We start from the raw sequence: 19,603 nt of genomic DNA, 5'->3' as shown, positions 1-19,603 counted from the left end.
GCCAAGATCGCACCACTGCACACCAGCCTTGGAAGCAGAGTGAAACTGTGTCTCAAAAAAAAAAAAAAAAAGCATGGTACTGGTACCACAACACAGACATAGATAAATGGAACAGTACAGAGCCCTCAGAAATAATGCCACGTATCTACAACTATCTGATCTTTGACAAACCTGACAAAAACAAGAAATGGGGAAAGGATTCCCTATTTAATAAATGGTGCTGGGAAAACTGGCTAGCCATATGTAGAAAGCTGAAACTGGATCCCTTCCTTACACCTTATACAAAAATTAATTCAAGATGGATTAAAGACTTACATGTTAGACCTAAAACCATAAAAACCCTAGAAGAAAACCTAGGCAATACCATTCAGGACATAGGCGTGGGCAAGGACTTCATGTCTAAAACACCAAAAGCAATGGCAACAAAAGCCAAAATTGACAAATGGGATCTAATTAAACTAAAGAGCGTCTGCACAGCAAAAGAAACTACCATCAGAGTGAACAGGCAACCTACAAAATGGGAGAAAATTTTCGCAACCTACTCATCTGACAAAGGGCTAATATCCAGAATCTACAATGAACTCAAACATATTTACAAGAAAAAAACAAACAACCCCATCAAAAAGTGGGCAAAGGACATGAACAGACACTTCTCAAAAGAAGACATTTATGCAGCCAAAAAACACATGCAAAAATGCTCATCATCATTGGCCATCAGAGAAATGCAAATCAAAACCACGGTGAGATACCATCTCACACCAGTTAGAATGGCCATCATTAAAAAGTCAGGAAACAACAGGTGCTGGAGAGGATGTGGAGAAATAGCAACACTTTTACACTGTTGGTGGGACTGTAAACTAGTTCAACCATTGTGGAAGTCAGTGTGGCGATTCCTCAGGGATCTAGAACTAGAAATACCATTTGACCCAGCCATCCCATTACTGGGTATATACTCAAAGGACTATAAATCATGCTGCTATAAAGACACATGCACACGTATGTTGATTGTGGCACTATTCACAATAGCAAAGACTTGAAACCAACCCAAATGTCCAACAACGATAGACTGGATTAAGAAAATGTGCCACATATACACCATGGAATACTATGCAGCCATAAAAAATGATGAGTTCGTGTCCTTTGTAGGGACATGGATGAAACTGGAAATCATCATTCTCAGTAAACTATCGCAAGGACAAGAAACCAAACACCGCATGTTCTCACTCATAGGTGGGAATTGAACAATGAGAACTCATGGACACAGGAAGGGGAACATCACACTCCGGGGACTGTTGTGGGGTGGGGGGAGGGGGGAGGGACAGCATTAGGAGATATACCTAATGCTAAATGACGAGTTAATGGGTGCAGCAAAACAACATGGCACATGGATACATATGTAACAAACCTGCACATTGTGCACATGTACCCTAAAACCTAAAGTATAATAATAAAAAAAAAGAAAAAGAAAAAAGAAGAAGAAAATCAATCCAAAGCCTGTTTTATTCATCCCTTCAGAGAGGCAGCACGAAGATGGGTTGGGTTTAGCTTGAGAGTTGGGAGACCAAACTTCTGTCCCAGTTTGCCTCTACTGGCTGTGTGAACTTGGCAAAGAATGATAGTGTTGAGGTCAAAACAAAAATGTAGAGGTGAATTTTTGTTTTTATTTTTTATTTGTACAAATTTGTGGGGTGTATGTGACTTTTTTTATGTGTATGTAGTCATGGTGATCCAGTCAGGGCATTTAGGGTGTCCATCACCTGAATACAGTATATTTTTGTTAACTATAGTCACCCTACTCTGCTATCAAACATTGAATTTATTCCTCTTACTGTATGCTTGTACCCTTTAACCCACTTCTGTTCGTCCTCCCTGCTCCCACACTCACCCTTCTCAGTCTCTGTTAGCCGTTTTTCCCATTTTTCCAGTCTTTGCCTCCATGTGATCAAATTTTTAGCTCCCACAAATAAGTGAGAACATGCAATATTTGTCTTTTTGTGCCGGCTTATTTCACTCAAGATAATGACCTCCATTTCCGTCCCTGCTGTTGCAAATGATAAAAGAATTTTTTTTTTTTTTTAGACAGAGTTTCGCTTTGTCACCCAGGCTAGAGTGCAGTGGTGTGATCTCAGCTCACTGCAACCTCAGGCTCCTGGGTTCAGGTGATCCTCGTGCCTCAGCCACCTGAGTAGCTGGGATTACAGGCGCGTTCCACCACACCCGGCTAATTTTTGTGTCTTTAGTAGGGATGGGGTTTCACCATGTTGGCCAGGCTGGTCTCGAACTCCTGACCTCAAGTAATCTGCCTGCCTTGGACTCCCAAAGTGCTGGGATTACAGGCATGAGCCACCACATCCAGCCTCAAAAGGATTTTAAATCTAATGTTTTCTTGGGATTTAAGAATTGTAATTTGGGATATATATATATAGAGAGAGAGAGTGTGTGTGTGCGTGTGTGTGTTTTGGTATGTTTGAAGAAAAAAGAGAAGGTTGGCAGTTTTGTAATAAAAAGGAGAAATGTGTGTTTTTCAAGAAAATTTATTAGTATTAGCAAGGTTTTGGAGAGTTGGCAAGTTATGATGGGTGAGTGACAGTCGTGGGTAAAGCTAGTTTTAAAGTCATTTTAGTAGTTATTAGATAAAACTGGTTTTAGTTGTAGTAGGCATTTTTAGTAGTCGGACTTGTAGAGAATCATGTTTCTGGAGTAATGTTATATGCCCCGAATGCTTTTTCTTCTTCGCTTCTCAGCTCCGTTTTAGTTGGGTGTAAAAACAATAACCCAATTTGCTTGGTCACCCTTCACAACAGTATTCTTTCCCTATTTCTGCTATCACTCCACACAATCAGAGTTTAACTCCTCATCCATCGCAGTCTTTTCTGTAATATCTACGGAGAGAAAGCTTTTTACTGTTGTTCCCTAACCTCTTTGGAAATCTGATAGAAGCTTTGAATTTTGTCCTCGAAAAACTGTACACACACACACACACACACACACACACACACCCAGCTTTGTGTACAATTTTAGGATGTTCAGGGAACTTCTGAAGCCTGTTAGCCTTTCGGGGTCCACAGGCCCTCACTGTGAACCCCTGCTAGAGCGGACGCTCAGGGAGGGCGAGAGGCCGCCTCCCTTTCCCTGGGCTCCTCTGCACCCAGCGAGTGCTCGGCCTATGGTGGCCGCTCCGTAAGTGACCGCCGCTTCTGTTGAAGGGCCCGGGTGCTGGATCGCGGCCTCCCCAAGGCTGGCCTCTCCTCCCGAGGGGCCCCAGGTGTTCAGATGGCCTGGAGCGGCCCAGTGCTCTGGCGAACCAGCGCGACCCGAGGCCCAGCGTTTCGGGGGTTGCCCCAGATCGTTACGCAGCGCGTTTGCGCAAGGCCAGGTCTGGAGTGACGGCTGCTGATTCTAAATCCCACGCCCTTCGTGGGGTTTTCTCGGCAGGGAGGGACAGCGTCTAGATCTCCGCACCCCCAGGAGTTGGCCTGTCTTTCTTCCATCACTAGATACTCTGTCCCCTGTGGGCACAGCAGCGGGACAGTTTGGCTGAGACCTCCAGCTCTCTCGCCAAAGCCCCTGCTCCGCCGCTGCTGTGGGTGAGGTCAGCCCGGCCGCTCCCCCGCAGGCAGCTGTCCCCGGTGCCCTGGACGGGCTCCAGGTGGCAGCCTCGCTGCAGAATCCTCCGAGCTGTGCGCGCCGCCCGGTGCCTCCGCAGACAGCCCCCTTCGCACCAGCCCCGGGAGGGCTCTGAGGCAGGGTTGCAGGTGGCGGGGCGGCGAGTGCAGGGAGCCTTGCGGGGCCATCCCTTTCTCTTCCTGAAGCCCCCACGATCGTGCAATGGGCCGCGCATCCTTCTGCAGTGTTCTGCGATGACTCTCCAGAGCAGGCCGGCAGTTGACGGTGACGCTGTGTGTGTGCTTCCTCCCACGCAGGTGCCGGGGACATGGGCAGCAAACCGTCCACGCCAGGAGGTGACCCTACAGCGCAGTCCCACAGGACGGAAGGCATTCGCGCCGCGTACAGGCAGGGAGACCGCGGCGGCGCCCGGGACCTGCTCAAGGAGGCCTGCGACCAGTGCACGTCCCAGCTGGAAAAGGTAGGGGAGTGCCTGCCCCTGCGGCCACCAGTGCAGTCCTGGGCTGGACGAAGGTGACCGCTCAGATGATTTTCTCGTTATTGTCCTAACTGTAATGAGCATTTTTATTGTGTTCTGGAAATGCCTCATTTTGCATATAATCTTACGGGCGCCTTTTCTTTCCAATTGACTTCTCAGTCTGTTATCACCTAAGCAGGCCCCTGCCACCTTTTCATGGGAGGCCTTTGAGCAACAGGGGTGGGGTCACTTAAATGTAAAGAACAAAATGCCACCCAGAGGCTTAACCTACTGTATTCTTTTATGCTTTTTGTCACTATGAAAAGCTGCACATGCTGGAAAAATAAAATTTAGAAAATACATAAAAGTAGGAAAAATGGGACAAAAAAGTTACCAAATTCCTGATACACCCTAAAACCCACTTAACAGTTTTGCTGTATTTTCTTCCAGCCTGCCGATCTGAGCATACATTGTTGTGGTTGCTGTTGTTTCTAATATAGATGCAGACAGATTGCATATGTGGTTATGCAGCTGCTGCTTCTACTTTTATAATATTATTTTAAGAATTTTCCAGATGATTAAAAATTCCTTATCGGCATCTCCTTCCATGGCTACATGACATTCCATCTGGAGGGACTGTGTTTACGTGGCTATTCATCTTGGCTGGATATTTGGATTGCTTCTCATTTCTTACTAATATAAATGATGCTCTATCAAATGTTTTTGCCTAATTCTTTTCTTATTGTAATGTTATTTTCTTAGCATAGATCTGCAGGGATTGAGAATGTGGATATGAGGACTTTTAAAGTTTTGGAATACATGCCAAGCTGTTTTCCAAAAATCTTCTACAGATTAACCCTCCCAGCAAAAATTGGAGTCGGCCATTACCACATTTTTTGCCCTTGTCGGGGATTCTTACTGGCTATTATCATGAAAATACCTTAAGGATGTTTTATTTGCATTACTTTGATTAGGACAGGTTTAACACATCTCCATTTAATTGATGGTTAGAATTCATTCAATTCCTAAAACTCCAACCTCTTCTCAGAAGTGTAAGAGATTGGGAGACAGTTAGAATTCATTCAATTCCTAAAACTCCAACCTTTCTCAGAAGTGTAAGAGATTGGGAGGCAGTTAGAATTCATTCAATTCCTAAAACTCCAACCTCTTCTGAGAAGTGTAAGAGATTGGGAGAGGGACAGTACAGCATGCTTGGAAATTGTTAAGCAGAAAGAAGGCATTTGAGATTCCTCTGATTAGGAATTCATGGTGGATATGGCAAAGGATCGTTCTTCTGCACAGAGAGAGCTGCGCTGTGCACACAAGCAGGTCAGAGCTGTGGGCTCCTCAGGTGGATGCCAGCGGCCTCAGGCAGGGAGGAGCTGTGCAGCAAACACTGCCTGGCATCCCTGCCAAGTGGCCAAGCAGCCAGAGATAGTGGCTCATTTCAGAGCTGTGCAGATTCAGGGATGTGGCAGCAGCAGGAGATGCTGACGGGGAAGATGATCATGGAGGGACCTAAGAGCCAAGGGAGATGTGACTTCATCCTGAGGATGGAAAAGCTGTTAAAGGGAGTGGCATCATAATTTGGGAAAGGGCACTGTGGCCAATATTTGAATAAAGGAAAACAGAGTCCTGGGTGTGGGTCTCTTCTCTGTGGCGTCATGGACAGTGGCAACTCAAAATCGAGAAGGTTCCTAGAAAGCTGCCTCTCCCCTGAATACAGGACTGATGAAATCCCAGCTGATTGGACTTTGAGAAGACAGTGAGGAAAAGGATGGATACATTTGTGTTTTCATAAAAATGTAAAATTATAGTTCCAAAAAATACCGTAAATAAGAGTCACGGATTGATGCAAAAGGAGAAGGTATATGGCTAATATCCTTCATTGACAAAGAACTTTTACAAATCAATATGAAATAATGTCATAATTTTCAAAAGGACAACAGGACATGGAAACAGCAAAATAAAGGTAAAGAAAGTAGAAGGCATGAAACTGTAAACATAATTTGAAAGTTTTGAAATAGAAAGCAAAGTAGAAAGAAGTAGAAATGACCACCAAATCAAAAATTGGTTCTTTGAAGAGATTAATAAAATAGAAAATCTCTGGTGAGAGTAAAAGGTAAAAAAGAAGAAACAGATAAATCAGGAATATGAAAGAGAACTTCATGACAGCTTATACAAGCGTTAAAAACATAATAAGAGAATGTATTATGAACAAGTTTATGTTAAAACCCTCAAAAATTTAGATGAAATGAACAAATAAAAAGAAAAATTTAACTTTAAAAAGAAACAGAAAGCATGAATAGTCTTTCAACCATGAAGGAAATAAATCAATCATGTAAAACCTTCTGACAAAACAAATTCTAGGTCTACATGGTTTTACTGGTCTGTTCTACCAAATAATATAATCACTTGTCCAGAAAATAGAAAAAGAAGGTGCACTCACCTGTTCCTTTGATGAAGCTAACACAACCTCAATACCAAGAGTAGGTGAGAACAGCACCTGGAATGAGAATGACTAAGGATATGAATAGGCAAATAGACACACACACACCTGAAAGATATTCAGATACATGGTACACATATGTGAAGTTATTCAATTTTGTTAATGCTTATAGAAAGGCAAATAAAAGAAAAATGAAACAGCATTTTTAAGCTAATCAGATTGACACCTTAAAGTTTGATAAAATTCAGAAGGAAGGGCCGGGCGCGGTGGCTCACGCTTGTAATCCCAGCACTTTGGGAGGCCGAGGCGGGCGGATCACGAGGTCAGGAGATCGAGACCACGGTGAAACCCTGTCTCTACTAAAAATACAAAAAAAAAAAAATTAGCCGGGCGTGGTGGCGGGCGCCTGTAGTCCTAGCTACTCGGAGAGGCTGAGGCAGGAGAATGGTGTGAACCCGGGAGGCGGAGCTTGCAGTGAGCCGAGATTGCGCCACTGCACTCCAGCCCGGGCGACAGAGCGAGACTCCGTCTCAAAAAAAAAAAAAAAAAAAAAAAAAATTCAGAAGGAAGGCTATGGGAACTTACACACCTTTATTCAATGCTACTAGGAATATACTAGGAATGTGTGCAGACTCTTTGGAAGGCCATCTGAAAATGCTTGTCAAGTTTTCAAATTTCATCATCTTTGACCCAGCAAAACTACTGCTAGGAACTTACCCCTACAGATTTATTTGAAAAAAAATTACCAAGTTGTATGTGTAAGGATGTTCATTCAAGTTGTGTTTAAGATAGCACAACCTTGGAAACCGCCTAACTGTTCCATCCACAGGAGAAGGCTGCTACAGAAATCTCAGGCTGTTCAGGTCCTAGAATACCACACAGCACTCCAAAAGGACAAAACAATCTCTAGCAGCTGTTTTGGAAAGAACTCCAGTGTAACTTAATGTGATAAGTGCAGAACTTCTGCTTCCGGGAAGATGGAGGGAATATGGAGGTTGTTTACTTTGCCCTCTTCTTCTCGCTAAGTGCACTGAGGCTCTAGACGTTACATGTAAAACAAACGTAGGATTCTGAAAGGTGGAGAAAAGAAGGCAGACTAGCTGGTGGCCTCAGTACTCAGGGAAATCACAATAGTACGTGTTTGGGTTTTATTTTTATCTCATACATCCCAAACCAGATACTGATGAAGTTGGCAATCCAGAAACACAAACTGGCACAGAGAAAAAAAAAATTCCAAGGAAAGCCTGCTCTGTCTAACCAAAGCACCAGGAAAGGCACAGCAAAGCCGGGCAGGAAACTTACAGGCAGTCGCCAACCCCCTCCGGCCAAACACTGAAGAAATATACTTGCAGCCCAGCCCCACCCCTCACCAGCAAAGGCCAGGTGGAGAGCTTAGATTTCCACCCTTGCCAGGCTGTAACAGGCACCCCAATCATCCCCAACCCCAGGGTGTCAGAGAAGGCTGGGAGGAGCTGGGGTGCTAATCCCCACCAGGTGGTGACAACATCCCCCCATCACCATCAGTGGACAGCATGTGGGGAGCCTGGACTTCTGTCACCACCCAGCCTGGCAGTAGTGAGACACGCGTTCCCCATCTAACTAGGGTAGAATTGAAGCAGGCCTAGAGGAGAACCTGAAGTCCCAACCCTGCCCAGCAATAACAAGGAACCCCTGCATACTGGGTGTCAATTGATTCTAAGTACAGCCCCCAGATTTCCACCCCACCAGGCAGCAATGAAGGGTCATCCCTCTTTACCCACCAGAGTGGTGTCAGAGGAGACCTGCCAAAACACAAGATTGAAGTAAGATCCAGAGTCTTAAAACATAATGCCCCAAATATCCAGGCCACAATAAAAAAATTACTCAAAATTACCAAGAACCAGAAAGATTGCAAACTCACTGAGACAAGACAACCAAGAGATGCCAACACCAGAATGACTCCGATGTTAGAATTATCTCACAAGGATTTTAAGGCAGTCATCATAAAAATGCTTCTGTGAGCAATTATAGATACACTTGAAACAAATGGAATAATAGAAAGTTTCGGCAAAGAAATAAAAGACATGAGGAGAGCCAAATGAAGATTTTAGAACTTAAAAGTACAATACCTGAAATTTAAAAATAAAAAAAAATCAATGAATGGGCTCAAATGTAGAATGGAGAAGAGAGGACAGGGGAAAGAATCGGGGAGAAGACAGAACAGTAGAAATTACCCACTCTGGAACAAAAGCCAAAACAAAAGAAAATAGACTGAAAAAAAGAACAGAGCCTCACGGACATGTGAGGATTTTAACAGAAGATCTAATAGTCATGTCATCAGAATCCCAGGAGACTAGACAGAAGGCAAGACTGAAGGAGAACTCAAACAATGGCTGAAAACTTCTCAAACTGGCAGGAGACATAAATGTTCAGATTCAAGAAATTGAAAACAAACAGGATATGCCCAGAGAAATCCATTCCAAGCGCATCATAGTCAAGCTTATTAAAATTAAAGACAAAACAAAATAAAACCTTGAAAGTAGTCAAAGGGAAACATTGCCTTTAGGGGAAAAAAATCCAAAAGACAAAAATCACCAACATCAGAAGGGAAACACAGAACATCACTACAGATCCTGCAGATATCAAACAGATAATAAGGGGACATTATGAACAGCTCTAAACACATACATTGGACAACTTAGATGAAATGGACAAATCCTTGAAAAGTAGAAATTACCACAACTTAATAGGAAATACATAATTTGAATAGCCTTTTAACTCTTAAGAAAATTCAATTCATAATTTTAAACTTCCCCAAAAAATAAATTTACCGGGCCAGATGGCTTCACTGGATAATTCTACCTAACATTTAAAGAATGAATACCAATGCTACATAGTCTCTTCTAGAAAATAGAAAAGGGAACACTTTTTAACACTTATATGAAGCCTGTGTTACTCTGACACCAAAACCAAAGACGGTGTTAAAAAAGGAAAAGTACGGACCAATGCCCATTATGAATGTGGATGCAAAAATTCTTCACAAAATGTTAGCAAATACAATTCTGCTATATGTAAAAGGAATTATAAGCCATGACTAAGTGGAGTTTATTCCAGAGATGCAAAGTTGATTCAGTTTCAATCATCAATCAATGTAATCCTCCTTATTAATAAACTAAAAAAGAAAAGTTACCTTATCATATCAATTGATACAGAAAAAAAATTGACAAAATTCAATACCATGTTTTTCAAAAACTCTTAGAAAATTAAGAATAGGAGGGAACTTTCTCAATTGGGTAAAGAATATTGACAAAAACCTACAACTAACATCATTCTTGATGTTGAATACTGTTTTCCCCTAAGACCAGGAACAAGGCAAGAATGTCCATTCTCAATATAATACTGCAAGTTCTATTCAAGAGCAACTATAATATCATTGTATTTAAAAAATACTATTCAATGTATTTAATATATTGCTGGAAATTCTAGCCAATGCAAGAAGGCAAGGAAATGAAATAAAAGGCACACAGATATGAAAGAAATAAATTAAACTGTCTCTATTTGTAGATCACATGACAATCTATACAGAAAATCCATAAAAGAAATGATTTATGAAAGAAAAACTGGTAAACTGGACCTCACCAAGATTAAAAACTTTTCTCTGAGAAATACCTAAGACAGTGATTCTAAAACAACAAGCTACAGACTGAGAGAAGTATTTACAAATCACTCATCTGACAAAGGACTCAGCTAGAATATACGAAGAACTCTCAAAACTCGACATGAAAAAGCAAACAATCCAAACAGAAAATGTAGGAGATATGTGAAGAGATATTTCACTGAGGAAGATACACAGATGCAAATAAGCACATGAAGAGACGTTCAACATCATTAGCCATTAGGGACATGAAAATTAGAGCAATGATAAGATGTCATTACACAGCTTTATGAACAGCAAAAATAAAAAATAGTGACAGTACCAAATTCAGATTGGGACGCAGAGAAGAGGTATCTCTAATGTGTTGCCACTGAGAATGTAACATGGTACAATCATGTTGGAAAATAGTTTGTCGGTTTCTTTAAAAAAAACTAAAAATGCACTTATGAACCAGCAACTGAACTCCTGAACATTTAGTCTAGAGAGAGGAAACTTACATGCTCATGAAAACTTGCTCATGGTGTGTCATACCAACTTTATTTGTAATGGCCCAAAACTGGATACAATAAAAGACTCTCAGTAAGTGGATACTTAAACATACATGGAGTACTACTAAGCTATACAAAGGAGCTCTCCTGAAACACGCAACAACTCAGATGGATCTCAGGACATTATGCTGAGTTAAAAAAAAAGCCAGTCTCAAAAGATCATATTCTCTGTGATTCCATTTACGTAACATTCTCAAAATGACAAAATTTGTAGAGGTGGAAGAGAGATCAGTGTTTGTCAGGGGTTAAAGACGGTGAAGAGGAAGAGGGTGAGTGAGACTACCATGGGCGCGTGGCATGAGGGAGACCTTTTGATGGAACAGGTGATGGAACAGGTTCGTATCTTGATTATGGTCGTGGCTACTCAAGTCTACATGTGTGACAAAAACTGGCAATAGTTAATCTATGATGTTAGACGTCAGTATAGTGGCTCCACACCATAGGGCAGTGACTAGAAGGAACAAAGGGGGCTTCTGGGCACAGGTGATGTCCTGGTCTTTGGACTGAGGCTGGTTACATGGGTGTATTCAAATGCCTTGCATGAAACTGAACACAAAGTATTTGCACTTTTTGCAGGTGTGCAGGTGTGTTATATTGTTGATTAAAAGGTCATAGTGAATTAAGTGAAAAAAGCATTTGGTTGTATATGAGATTACCTGTGAGTACTATAAATAAATATGTTCTGGAAGGCATCCTTTGCAGAGGGCTATTGGGAGGTAAAGGCATAGAGAGAGGCCTACTTCTTGTTTTATGCTTTTCTATGCTGTTTGAATTTTTTTAAATACTCACTATGGAGCCTCCAGCCAGAAAGCCAGCTTTGACCTTTTCCACTGTCTGGGTCCCTCTTGGCCTTGGGCTGGCTCCTATGACATCACTTACCACCGCTAGAGGATGGGGCTTTTAAGCCTCTAACCAACTGAGTCTAGACAGCTGTTAGTTGTGTGCAGTGAAGCATTTAATCAATCACTGTGGCTTTTCTCCATAATGCAAATGCTTTCCTGGAATGACAGGGCTACTGGGCCTCACCCCGGGCAGAGTGGCAGGTGGGTGGGCTTTTCTTTTCTGGTCATATTGAATATATGGGTCTACTGTCCTTCACCTGATCCCAGCCCCTTAGACTGTTCCTCTCCTCACCTGTCAGACATACCTCCCACTGCCAGCCCATTCACTCCACTTGCAGAACCTGAGCCTTCCTCCAAGTCCCATGTTTCCAGGAAGTCTTGGATGCAACAGAGACTCTTGGGCTTTAGAGCTAGACACACCCCAGTTCAAACCCGGAGTAGTTCTGCTGATGATGAACTCCCTAACCATGGGCAAGCTTTTATTTCCTCTTCTGTAACATAGAAATACAGGCACATTCCTGGCATGACTGTTAGGAGGATTGAATGTGGCCATGTGAATAAAGTACTCAGTCCAGCATCTGGCACGTGGTGAGAGCTTTGATAAATGTTCATTCCCTTTCCTGGGGGCTCCATTTACCCATTCCTGCCCAACTCACCTAAAATGATCTCCAAACACACTTGTGTTATAAACTATTCAGCAAGGCAAATGTGCTTGTTGGGGGCTGTTTATGCATATTCCCACCTCAAACTTAATTGTAAATCTGTGGAGGCCAGAAATGGTCCCTCGCATCCTCAGTGCCCAGTCCCACCTCTCACACACAGTAGATCCTCAGTAGGTGTTGATGGGGGGCACTGGCCATCCCATTCCAATAGGGGATCCCCATCTACCTGCTTGAACACACTGATGTTCAAGCCCATAGGAGGCAGCCAGGTTCCAAAGGACTTGACATTTCAGAAACGCAATCAAACACTTGACATGTCAATCTAGCAGCTATCTGAGTATCCTTTTCTGAGACCCAGAGAGCGGGTGATAAGTCAAGGCCACTTTTACACTGGTCAGTGATAGCCACTTACTAGCTGTGTGGTCTTGGGCAAGCTCTGAAACCTCTCTGAACCTCCACATCCTTCCTCATGTATTAACACATGGCCCGCCTCGTAGGACCTTTACATGCCAGAAGGACTGGAATGGGCAGCAACTCAGGCTTGGATCCAGTTTCCACCATATCCTTTCCTTCCTCTGGGCCACCGAATCCAGAGTCCCTCTGCATGCTGCTGGAGGATCTTTGTCCCTGGATTTGGATCTGTGAAGTCCCCTGGTCTGTCACATTCCATTTATGAATAAATTGCAGGATGGTTCCTCAGAGAGCCTGGTTCCCTTCCCTCTTCCCAGGGCTGACTTAACATGTACCAAGTGGTTGCTGAGCTCTGGCTGTGTGCCAGAAGGGGCTATGCACACGGTCCCTTCCTCCTGAAGCAGGTAGTCGAGAGCACAAATGCAAGCCACATGTATAATATCGTATTTTCTAGTAGCCACATCAAAGCAGTAAACAAGCACACACCTATAATCACAGGTATTCCGGTTGGAGGATCACTTGAGCTCAGAAGTTCAAGACCAGCCCTGGCAACATAGCAAGATCTGGTCTCTACAGAAAAAAAAAAAATAAACAAAATTAGCTGGTATGGTAGCACGTGCCTGCAGTCCCAGCTACTCAGGAGGCTGAGGCGGGGGGATCACTTTAGCCTGGGAGGTCAAGGCTGCAGTGAGCTGAGATTGCACTACTGCACTCCAGCCTGGGTAACAGAGAGAGACCCTGTCAACAAAAATAAATAAAATAAAGGAGCAAACAGAAACAAACAAATAAAATGTTAATATTATTTTATTTAACATGAATATATTAAAATCATTGTTTCAACATGTAATCAACATAAATTATGGATGAGCTAGCTTACCCTTTCTGCACTAGGTCTTTGAATTCACGTGTGATTTTATACTCTCCACCTCTCACTTCTGAGGAGCCACAATTCAAGTGCTGCCCAGTCACACTTGGCAGGTGCTGCCGTTCTGGACAACACAACTCCAGTCCTGCCCCGGGACCTGGTGAAGCGTTTAACGTCATTTCTCTTGGCAGTTCCCAATAGAGCCAGTCTCACTGGAGCCCTGTTCTGTTTTGACCAGGGCCAGCTTCTGAGCATCCCGGCGGCCTATGGGGATCTGGAGATGGTCCGTTATCTACTCAGCGAGAGACTGGTGGAGCTGCCCACCGAGCCCACGGATGACAACCCAGCCGTGATAGCAGCGTATTTTGGACACACGGCAGTTGTGCAGGAATTGCTTGAGTCCTTACCAGGTAAATCACAGGGCATGAGCTCTTAACCATGTCTCAGGGCACCCTCTTCTTAGGCTTCACCCCAAAATGTTTACTTCTTCGTGCTTTCACCAATAATGAGATCAAGAAATCCAGGGTAGGCCACTGACGCCCAAACAAAGTGAAGCTTGCCTGCCAGCCACATCCCACCTCTCACTCCCATGAACTCATAAGGGAAAGTCTCAAACACCATATTTCATAAAGAATGTAATTAACATTGCTTTTTACAAAAATAATTAATAGACCTTGGTCTTTTTAGAGAAGTTTTAGATTTATGGAAAAAATTGATTGGAATGTACAGAGTTCCAGAATTAATGATTTGGAGGTATGTTAACAGAAAACAGGTGATCCCTAAATCACTTACACAAGAATATCTAGGTAAGAGAGACATAGTAATCATGCTAGTAACTTCTATTGAGATGGGGATGCATCAGTCTTAGGAGGCAGGTGCTATATTTCAGGACGGTGGTTTTAAGATGAGGAAAACAAAGCTCGGAGAGGTGAGCTCCACCGTGCGCCCTCCACACGGTTTTCCCTATAACTCTTTTTTGCGTTAGTGTGGTACATTTGCAACAACTGATAACTACTACTGATACCTTCTTACTAACTAAAGTCCATCGCTTACGTTGCAATTCATTCTGGCTGTTGTACATCCCATCGGTTTTGACAAATGGATAATGACACATGGCCATCATTACAGTGTTATATAGAACAGTTTCACTGCCCTAAACATCCTCTGTGCTCCACCCCTCCCTGGCCCCATCCCTCCCTCCTTCCCCTGGCCCCTGGCAACTACTTATCTTTTTTACTATCTTTGCCTTTTCCAGAACATCGCTCTAGTTGGAATCCCACAGTATGTAGCCGTTTCAAACTCACTTCTTTCCCATAGCGATAGGCATTTAGGGTTTCTCCCTGCCTTTTTGTGACTTGATAGCTCATTTCTTTTAATGGCTGAATAATATTCCACTGTATTGGTGTCCCACACTCTGTTGCTTTTGTAGGAACTATTTTTTTCTCTGGTGAACTCAAGATGTCCTGGTCTCCTGTAATTTCTCGTGGTGGTCTTGGCTCAGAAACACTGCACCAGTCTAGGCAGCATTGCTACAGCTATAGGTTGAGGCACACCCTAGCCGTGGTCTTTGGGATTTGGGATTTTGCTTGGGAGCCAGGGCCCACCTCTTGGGTGGGAGAACATGCAGTCACCCACAGCCCTGCACCTAGAAGGGCCCGCGTCACGTTTAATACTCTGTACTCACTATCTTCAAATGTTGCATGATTTTTAAACAAGAGGCCCCATTCTTTTCATTTTGCACTGGGCCTCACCCCTTATACAGCGGTCCTGTTTGAGGGTCTGCAGCCGTGTGCTTTGATGCTTTGATAGGTCTGTGCTCAGAGTTGGTTCCAAGCTAGTGTTCCCCTCGTGTGTCTGAAGGCAGAATGAGGTTGTGGGCAGAAATCAGGGCGATTTTAGGGCCCATGAGAAGCCTACTAAGACAAGACATAGGAGGGCAGAGACGAGCTTGGGTGCTCCTGGGGAGCCAAAGGCTGACCTGCCTCTTCTCAGGGAGCCCCAAGATTAGCTCTGTTCTAGCCCTGAAGAGTCTACGCCAGCTGACTCAGTCACCTAATGTTAGCTAATATTTATTGAATACTGTCAAGTGCTGAGCACTTTGTAGAACTTGAGAGATACAGATAATTTTTTTAAAGATTTCCCCAGCCCTTTAGTACCTCTTGGCCAAGCAGGGGAAATTGAGGCAGAAAGGAGTAACACTGTGCAATGTAATTACACTGAGGTTGAAGTATTTTTATGCAGAGGTCTGGGAGCACACATCAGGGGACAGGTCGGATGCAGGATGGGGTCTCCGAAGGGAGGCTGACATCTGACCTGGGCTTTGCAGAGTGAATACGAGTTTACTTGGCAGACAAGTGAAGGAAGGACTTGGGTTGCCTACATTCCCAGGTACTTGGGAGGCTGAATGAGAAAAAAAAAAAAAAAAAAAAAAAAAAAAAAAAAAAAAAAAAAAAAAAAAAAAAAAAAAAAAAAAAAAAAAAAAAAAAAAAAAAAAAAAAAAAAAAAAAGCTGAAGTGAGAGAATGGCTTAAGCCCAGGAGTCCAAGGCTGCAGTCAGCTATGATCACATTACTGCACTCCAGGCTGAGATAGAAGGAGACCCTGCCTCAAACAAAAAACAAAAACAAGAAGCAGCTGGGGAACAAAGGAGGGTTTGAGAAGAAGAGGGACGAGAGGTTGATGGGATGCATTCTTTGAAGCACGTTGTTATGTGGTTCCTGGTCTCTGAAGCTGAGCAGGGAGGAAGAGGGGCTCCTCTGAGTGCCGTTGGCCTCAGGCTGTAGAGAGTTCCTGTAGGGGTTCTGTGTGGTTAAGAGAGCACCCTTTGATTTTAGACAAAGCAAGGTTTAAGTCTTGACCTTGTTATTTACCAGCTATGGGACCTTCAAGAAGTTTCCCTGCCAGGTGTGTCCCACAGACCCTGGCTGACGGATGAAATGAGTACTCAGACACAGGTGTACAGTGTAAGAGCAGCTGAGTGACTGCCTGGCTCTAGTGGCCAGATAGCAGCCCGGAGAAGCTAGAGCTGCTTGCTTTTATTCAGTGTAGGCACAATGCCGAAAACCTGGAGCCAACACAACCTGTAGGTAATTAACATTTATTGTTCCCCTTTCAGGGAACGTCAAGCCAGCAGATGATCAAAGGTCAGGTCCTGGTCAACATAAGTAAACAAGCCTATTTAAGATACATTTCCCTACACTCCTTGCCCTCCGCCTTCAGCTGTTCTCTCCCAGGGCTCTGCAGATGCTTCCGAACTTTCAGAAGGTTTGTGTCCTTTCTCTGTAGTTTTTCCCACCACTCTGACCAATCTCCTGCATTTCCAAACCTCTCTGAGCTTTGGTTTCCTCATCTTAAAATCATGGTCCTGAAATATAATGCCTGCCTCCAAAGACTGACACATCCCCATCTCAACAGAAGTTACTAGCATGGTTACTGTGTTTCTCTTACCTGGATATTCTTGTGTAAGTGAATTAGGGGTCACTTATTTTCTGTTAGCATACCTACAAATCATTAATTCTGGTTAACAGTAGAGGGAGAAGAAGGGATATTTACTTGGCACTGGCTCCAGCCTCAGCCCTGTGCTACATGCTTTATTTGGTGAATACAGGGCCGTCCTGACCGCGGTTTCCTGATCAACGCCCTATCGCGAAGGAGAGGGTCACTCTCTCCTCACTTGGGAGCACTTTGATCCCTAGGGCTATGTGCCTCTGGAAATGAGACAGTGTTATGATGCGTTTGGGAAGTGTCCGTGCAGAAGATGAGGTCATTTTTCCATGGCAATTAGACCCAAAAGATACTGCGCTAATTTGAACTTGAAGATATTGTAACATTTCAGCCCACACTGTCCCCATCAATTCAATGTGTTAAGTGTTATTTCATCCTGGAATTAAGTAGGTGGTTCTATTGGGGAGAAATTGTCAGTTTTAGGCCTGACAGATCTATTTCTTTCACCAAAGCTTTTATTATTCATGAAAGTAATATATGTATATTATAGATAATTTTAAAATGTGGGAAAGTGTTAGTACTCTAATAATACAATGACACAACATAATGAGTTAGGATTTACTGATCCAGGCACTTGACATACATTTTGTGATGTAGTCCTCACATTCAACTTGGAAGAATGAGTATTATTATTCCGATTTTACCAACAGGCAAACTGAAACGGAGAGATTAAGAAATGTGTCCAAAATTACATACGAAATTATTTTAACTCTAAAATGCCTGTCTCCAAAGTTCATACCCCTGCATGTAATGCTACCCTAGGGGAGGGGTGAGGGCGGGGGAGAGCCCAGAGATAATACCATAACACTGGGGTAGTTCTTTCTAGTCTTATTTCCACACACCCATTTTTTATTTGGCTAAGATCACACTGGATACGCCATTTTTAATCCTACGTTTCATCACTTGGCATTATCTGACAAGCAGGTGGGTGAATGATGTGGGGAAATATCATATGCAATTCAGAGAGGCTATTCCAGAAAACACTATCCACTCAACAGAAGCAACTTTCAGCTGGAAACAGGGCAGCTGGATTTTGTTTTATTTTTTTAACTTTTACTTTAGGTTCAGGGGTACATGTGCAGGTTTGTTAACGTGGGTAAATCGCATGTTGCTGGGGTTTGGTGTGCAGATTATTTTGTCACCTGGGTAATAAGCATAGTACTCGATAGGTAATTTTTTAATCTTCACCCTTTTTCCTCCCTCCACCGTCAAGCAGTCCCCAGTGTCTGCTGTTCCCTTCTTTGTGTCCATGTGCATTCAATGTTTAGCTCCCCCTTATAAGTGATAACATGCAGTATTTGGTTTTCTGTTCTTGTGTTAGTTCACTTAGGATAATGACCTCCAGCTCCATCCATGTTGCTGCAAAGCACATGATCTCATTCTTTTTTATGGCTGTATAGTATTCCGTGGTGCAAATGTACCACATTTTATTTAAGCAGTCCATTGCTACTAATGGTGTAAGGGAAGAGCAGAGTGGGAGCAAGCAGCACCCTTCAGTGGCACTTTCCCTTTGTCCTGCCATCTCCTGCCAGGTCCCTGCAGTCCCCAGCGGCTTCTGAACTGGATGCTGGCCTTGGCTTGCCAGCGAGGGCACCTGGGGGTTGTGAAGCTCCTGGTCCTGACACACGGGGCTGACCCGGAGAGCTATGCTGTCAGGAAGAATGAGTTCCCTGTCATCGTGCGCTTGCCCCTGTATGCGGCCATCAAGTCAGGTGGGTTTCCCCACTACCCCTAGTCAACCCTGACCATGCAAACCATCTCAGCCTTCAGATGTGGGACCGTGTCTTCATTCTCACTCTTGGCTCTGAAATTACCTCTGTGAGGAGACTTCTGCAACTCCTGCTCTATGTTTCTTTTTCAAACTATCTGCACCCTTCCTCATTTCCTCCTTACTTGCCCCTGCAAGGGGGTTTCAGTGACAGAGACTGACTGTGGCTAATGTGACTGTCGTACGAGGCACTCCAAAGGGCAAAGCCCCACAGAAATTCTCCCACTAACAGGAACTTGATGCATCAAGGGAAGTAAATGGAGAAGTCCGACCCGCGCAAGTACCTTTTCAGTTTCCGTTCCACATATCAGAGTCTGCCCTTCCAACGACTGTGACACTCTCTGCATCTGCACACCCTCAGCTTTTCGGTTTTGTTCCTTTAGGGAATGAAGACATTGCAATATTCCTGCTTCGGCATGGGGCCTATTTCTGTTCCTACATCTTACTGGATAGTCCTGACCCCAGCAAACATCTGCTGAGAAAGTACTTCATTGAAACCAGTGCCTTGCCCAGCAGTTATCCGGGAAAAACAGTGAGTAGTCACTGCCTGTGGAGTGTGTTTTAGTTCCTTTTGTACTTCTGTAACAGAATCCCACAGACTGGGTAATTTATAATAAACAGAAATATATTTGGCTTACAGGTCTGGAGATTGAGAAGTCCAAGAGCATAGTACTGGTATCTGGTGAGGGCCTTCATGCAGTGATAGCCCATGGCAGAAGGTGGAGGGCAAGAGACCAACAGACCGAGAGAGGAAAGAACTCACTTTTATAACAACCCACCCTCAAAATAACAAACCCACTCCCACAATAACAACATTAATCCATTTATGAGGGTGGG

General features: G+C 43.6%; 1 protein-coding gene across 2 annotated transcripts in view; it reads left to right on the top strand.

The window, feature by feature from the left end:
- Window positions 1-19,603, top strand: part of LRRK1 (leucine rich repeat kinase 1) — a 154,050-nt gene that overhangs the window by 47,434 nt on the left and 87,013 nt on the right. The window contains exons 2-5 of one of the 2 annotated variants that reach the window (XM_030815092.1): window positions 3,924-4,087; window positions 13,734-13,905; window positions 18,531-18,710; window positions 19,150-19,298. In XM_030815092.1, coding sequence (XP_030670952.1) covers window positions 3,924-4,087; window positions 13,734-13,905; window positions 18,531-18,710; window positions 19,150-19,298 — 665 coding nt within the window. The remainder of the gene's footprint in view (window positions 1-3,923; window positions 4,088-13,733; window positions 13,906-18,530; window positions 18,711-19,149; window positions 19,299-19,603) is intronic. The other variant, XM_030815095.1, reaches the window with a different exon arrangement.

This window comes from Nomascus leucogenys, chromosome 6 (assembly GCF_006542625.1).
Source record: "Nomascus leucogenys isolate Asia chromosome 6, Asia_NLE_v1, whole genome shotgun sequence".
Taxonomy (NCBI): Eukaryota; Metazoa; Chordata; class Mammalia; order Primates; family Hylobatidae; genus Nomascus; species Nomascus leucogenys.
Note: the sequence above shows the minus strand (reverse complement) of the source record. Positions and strands in the feature narration are given on the sequence as shown.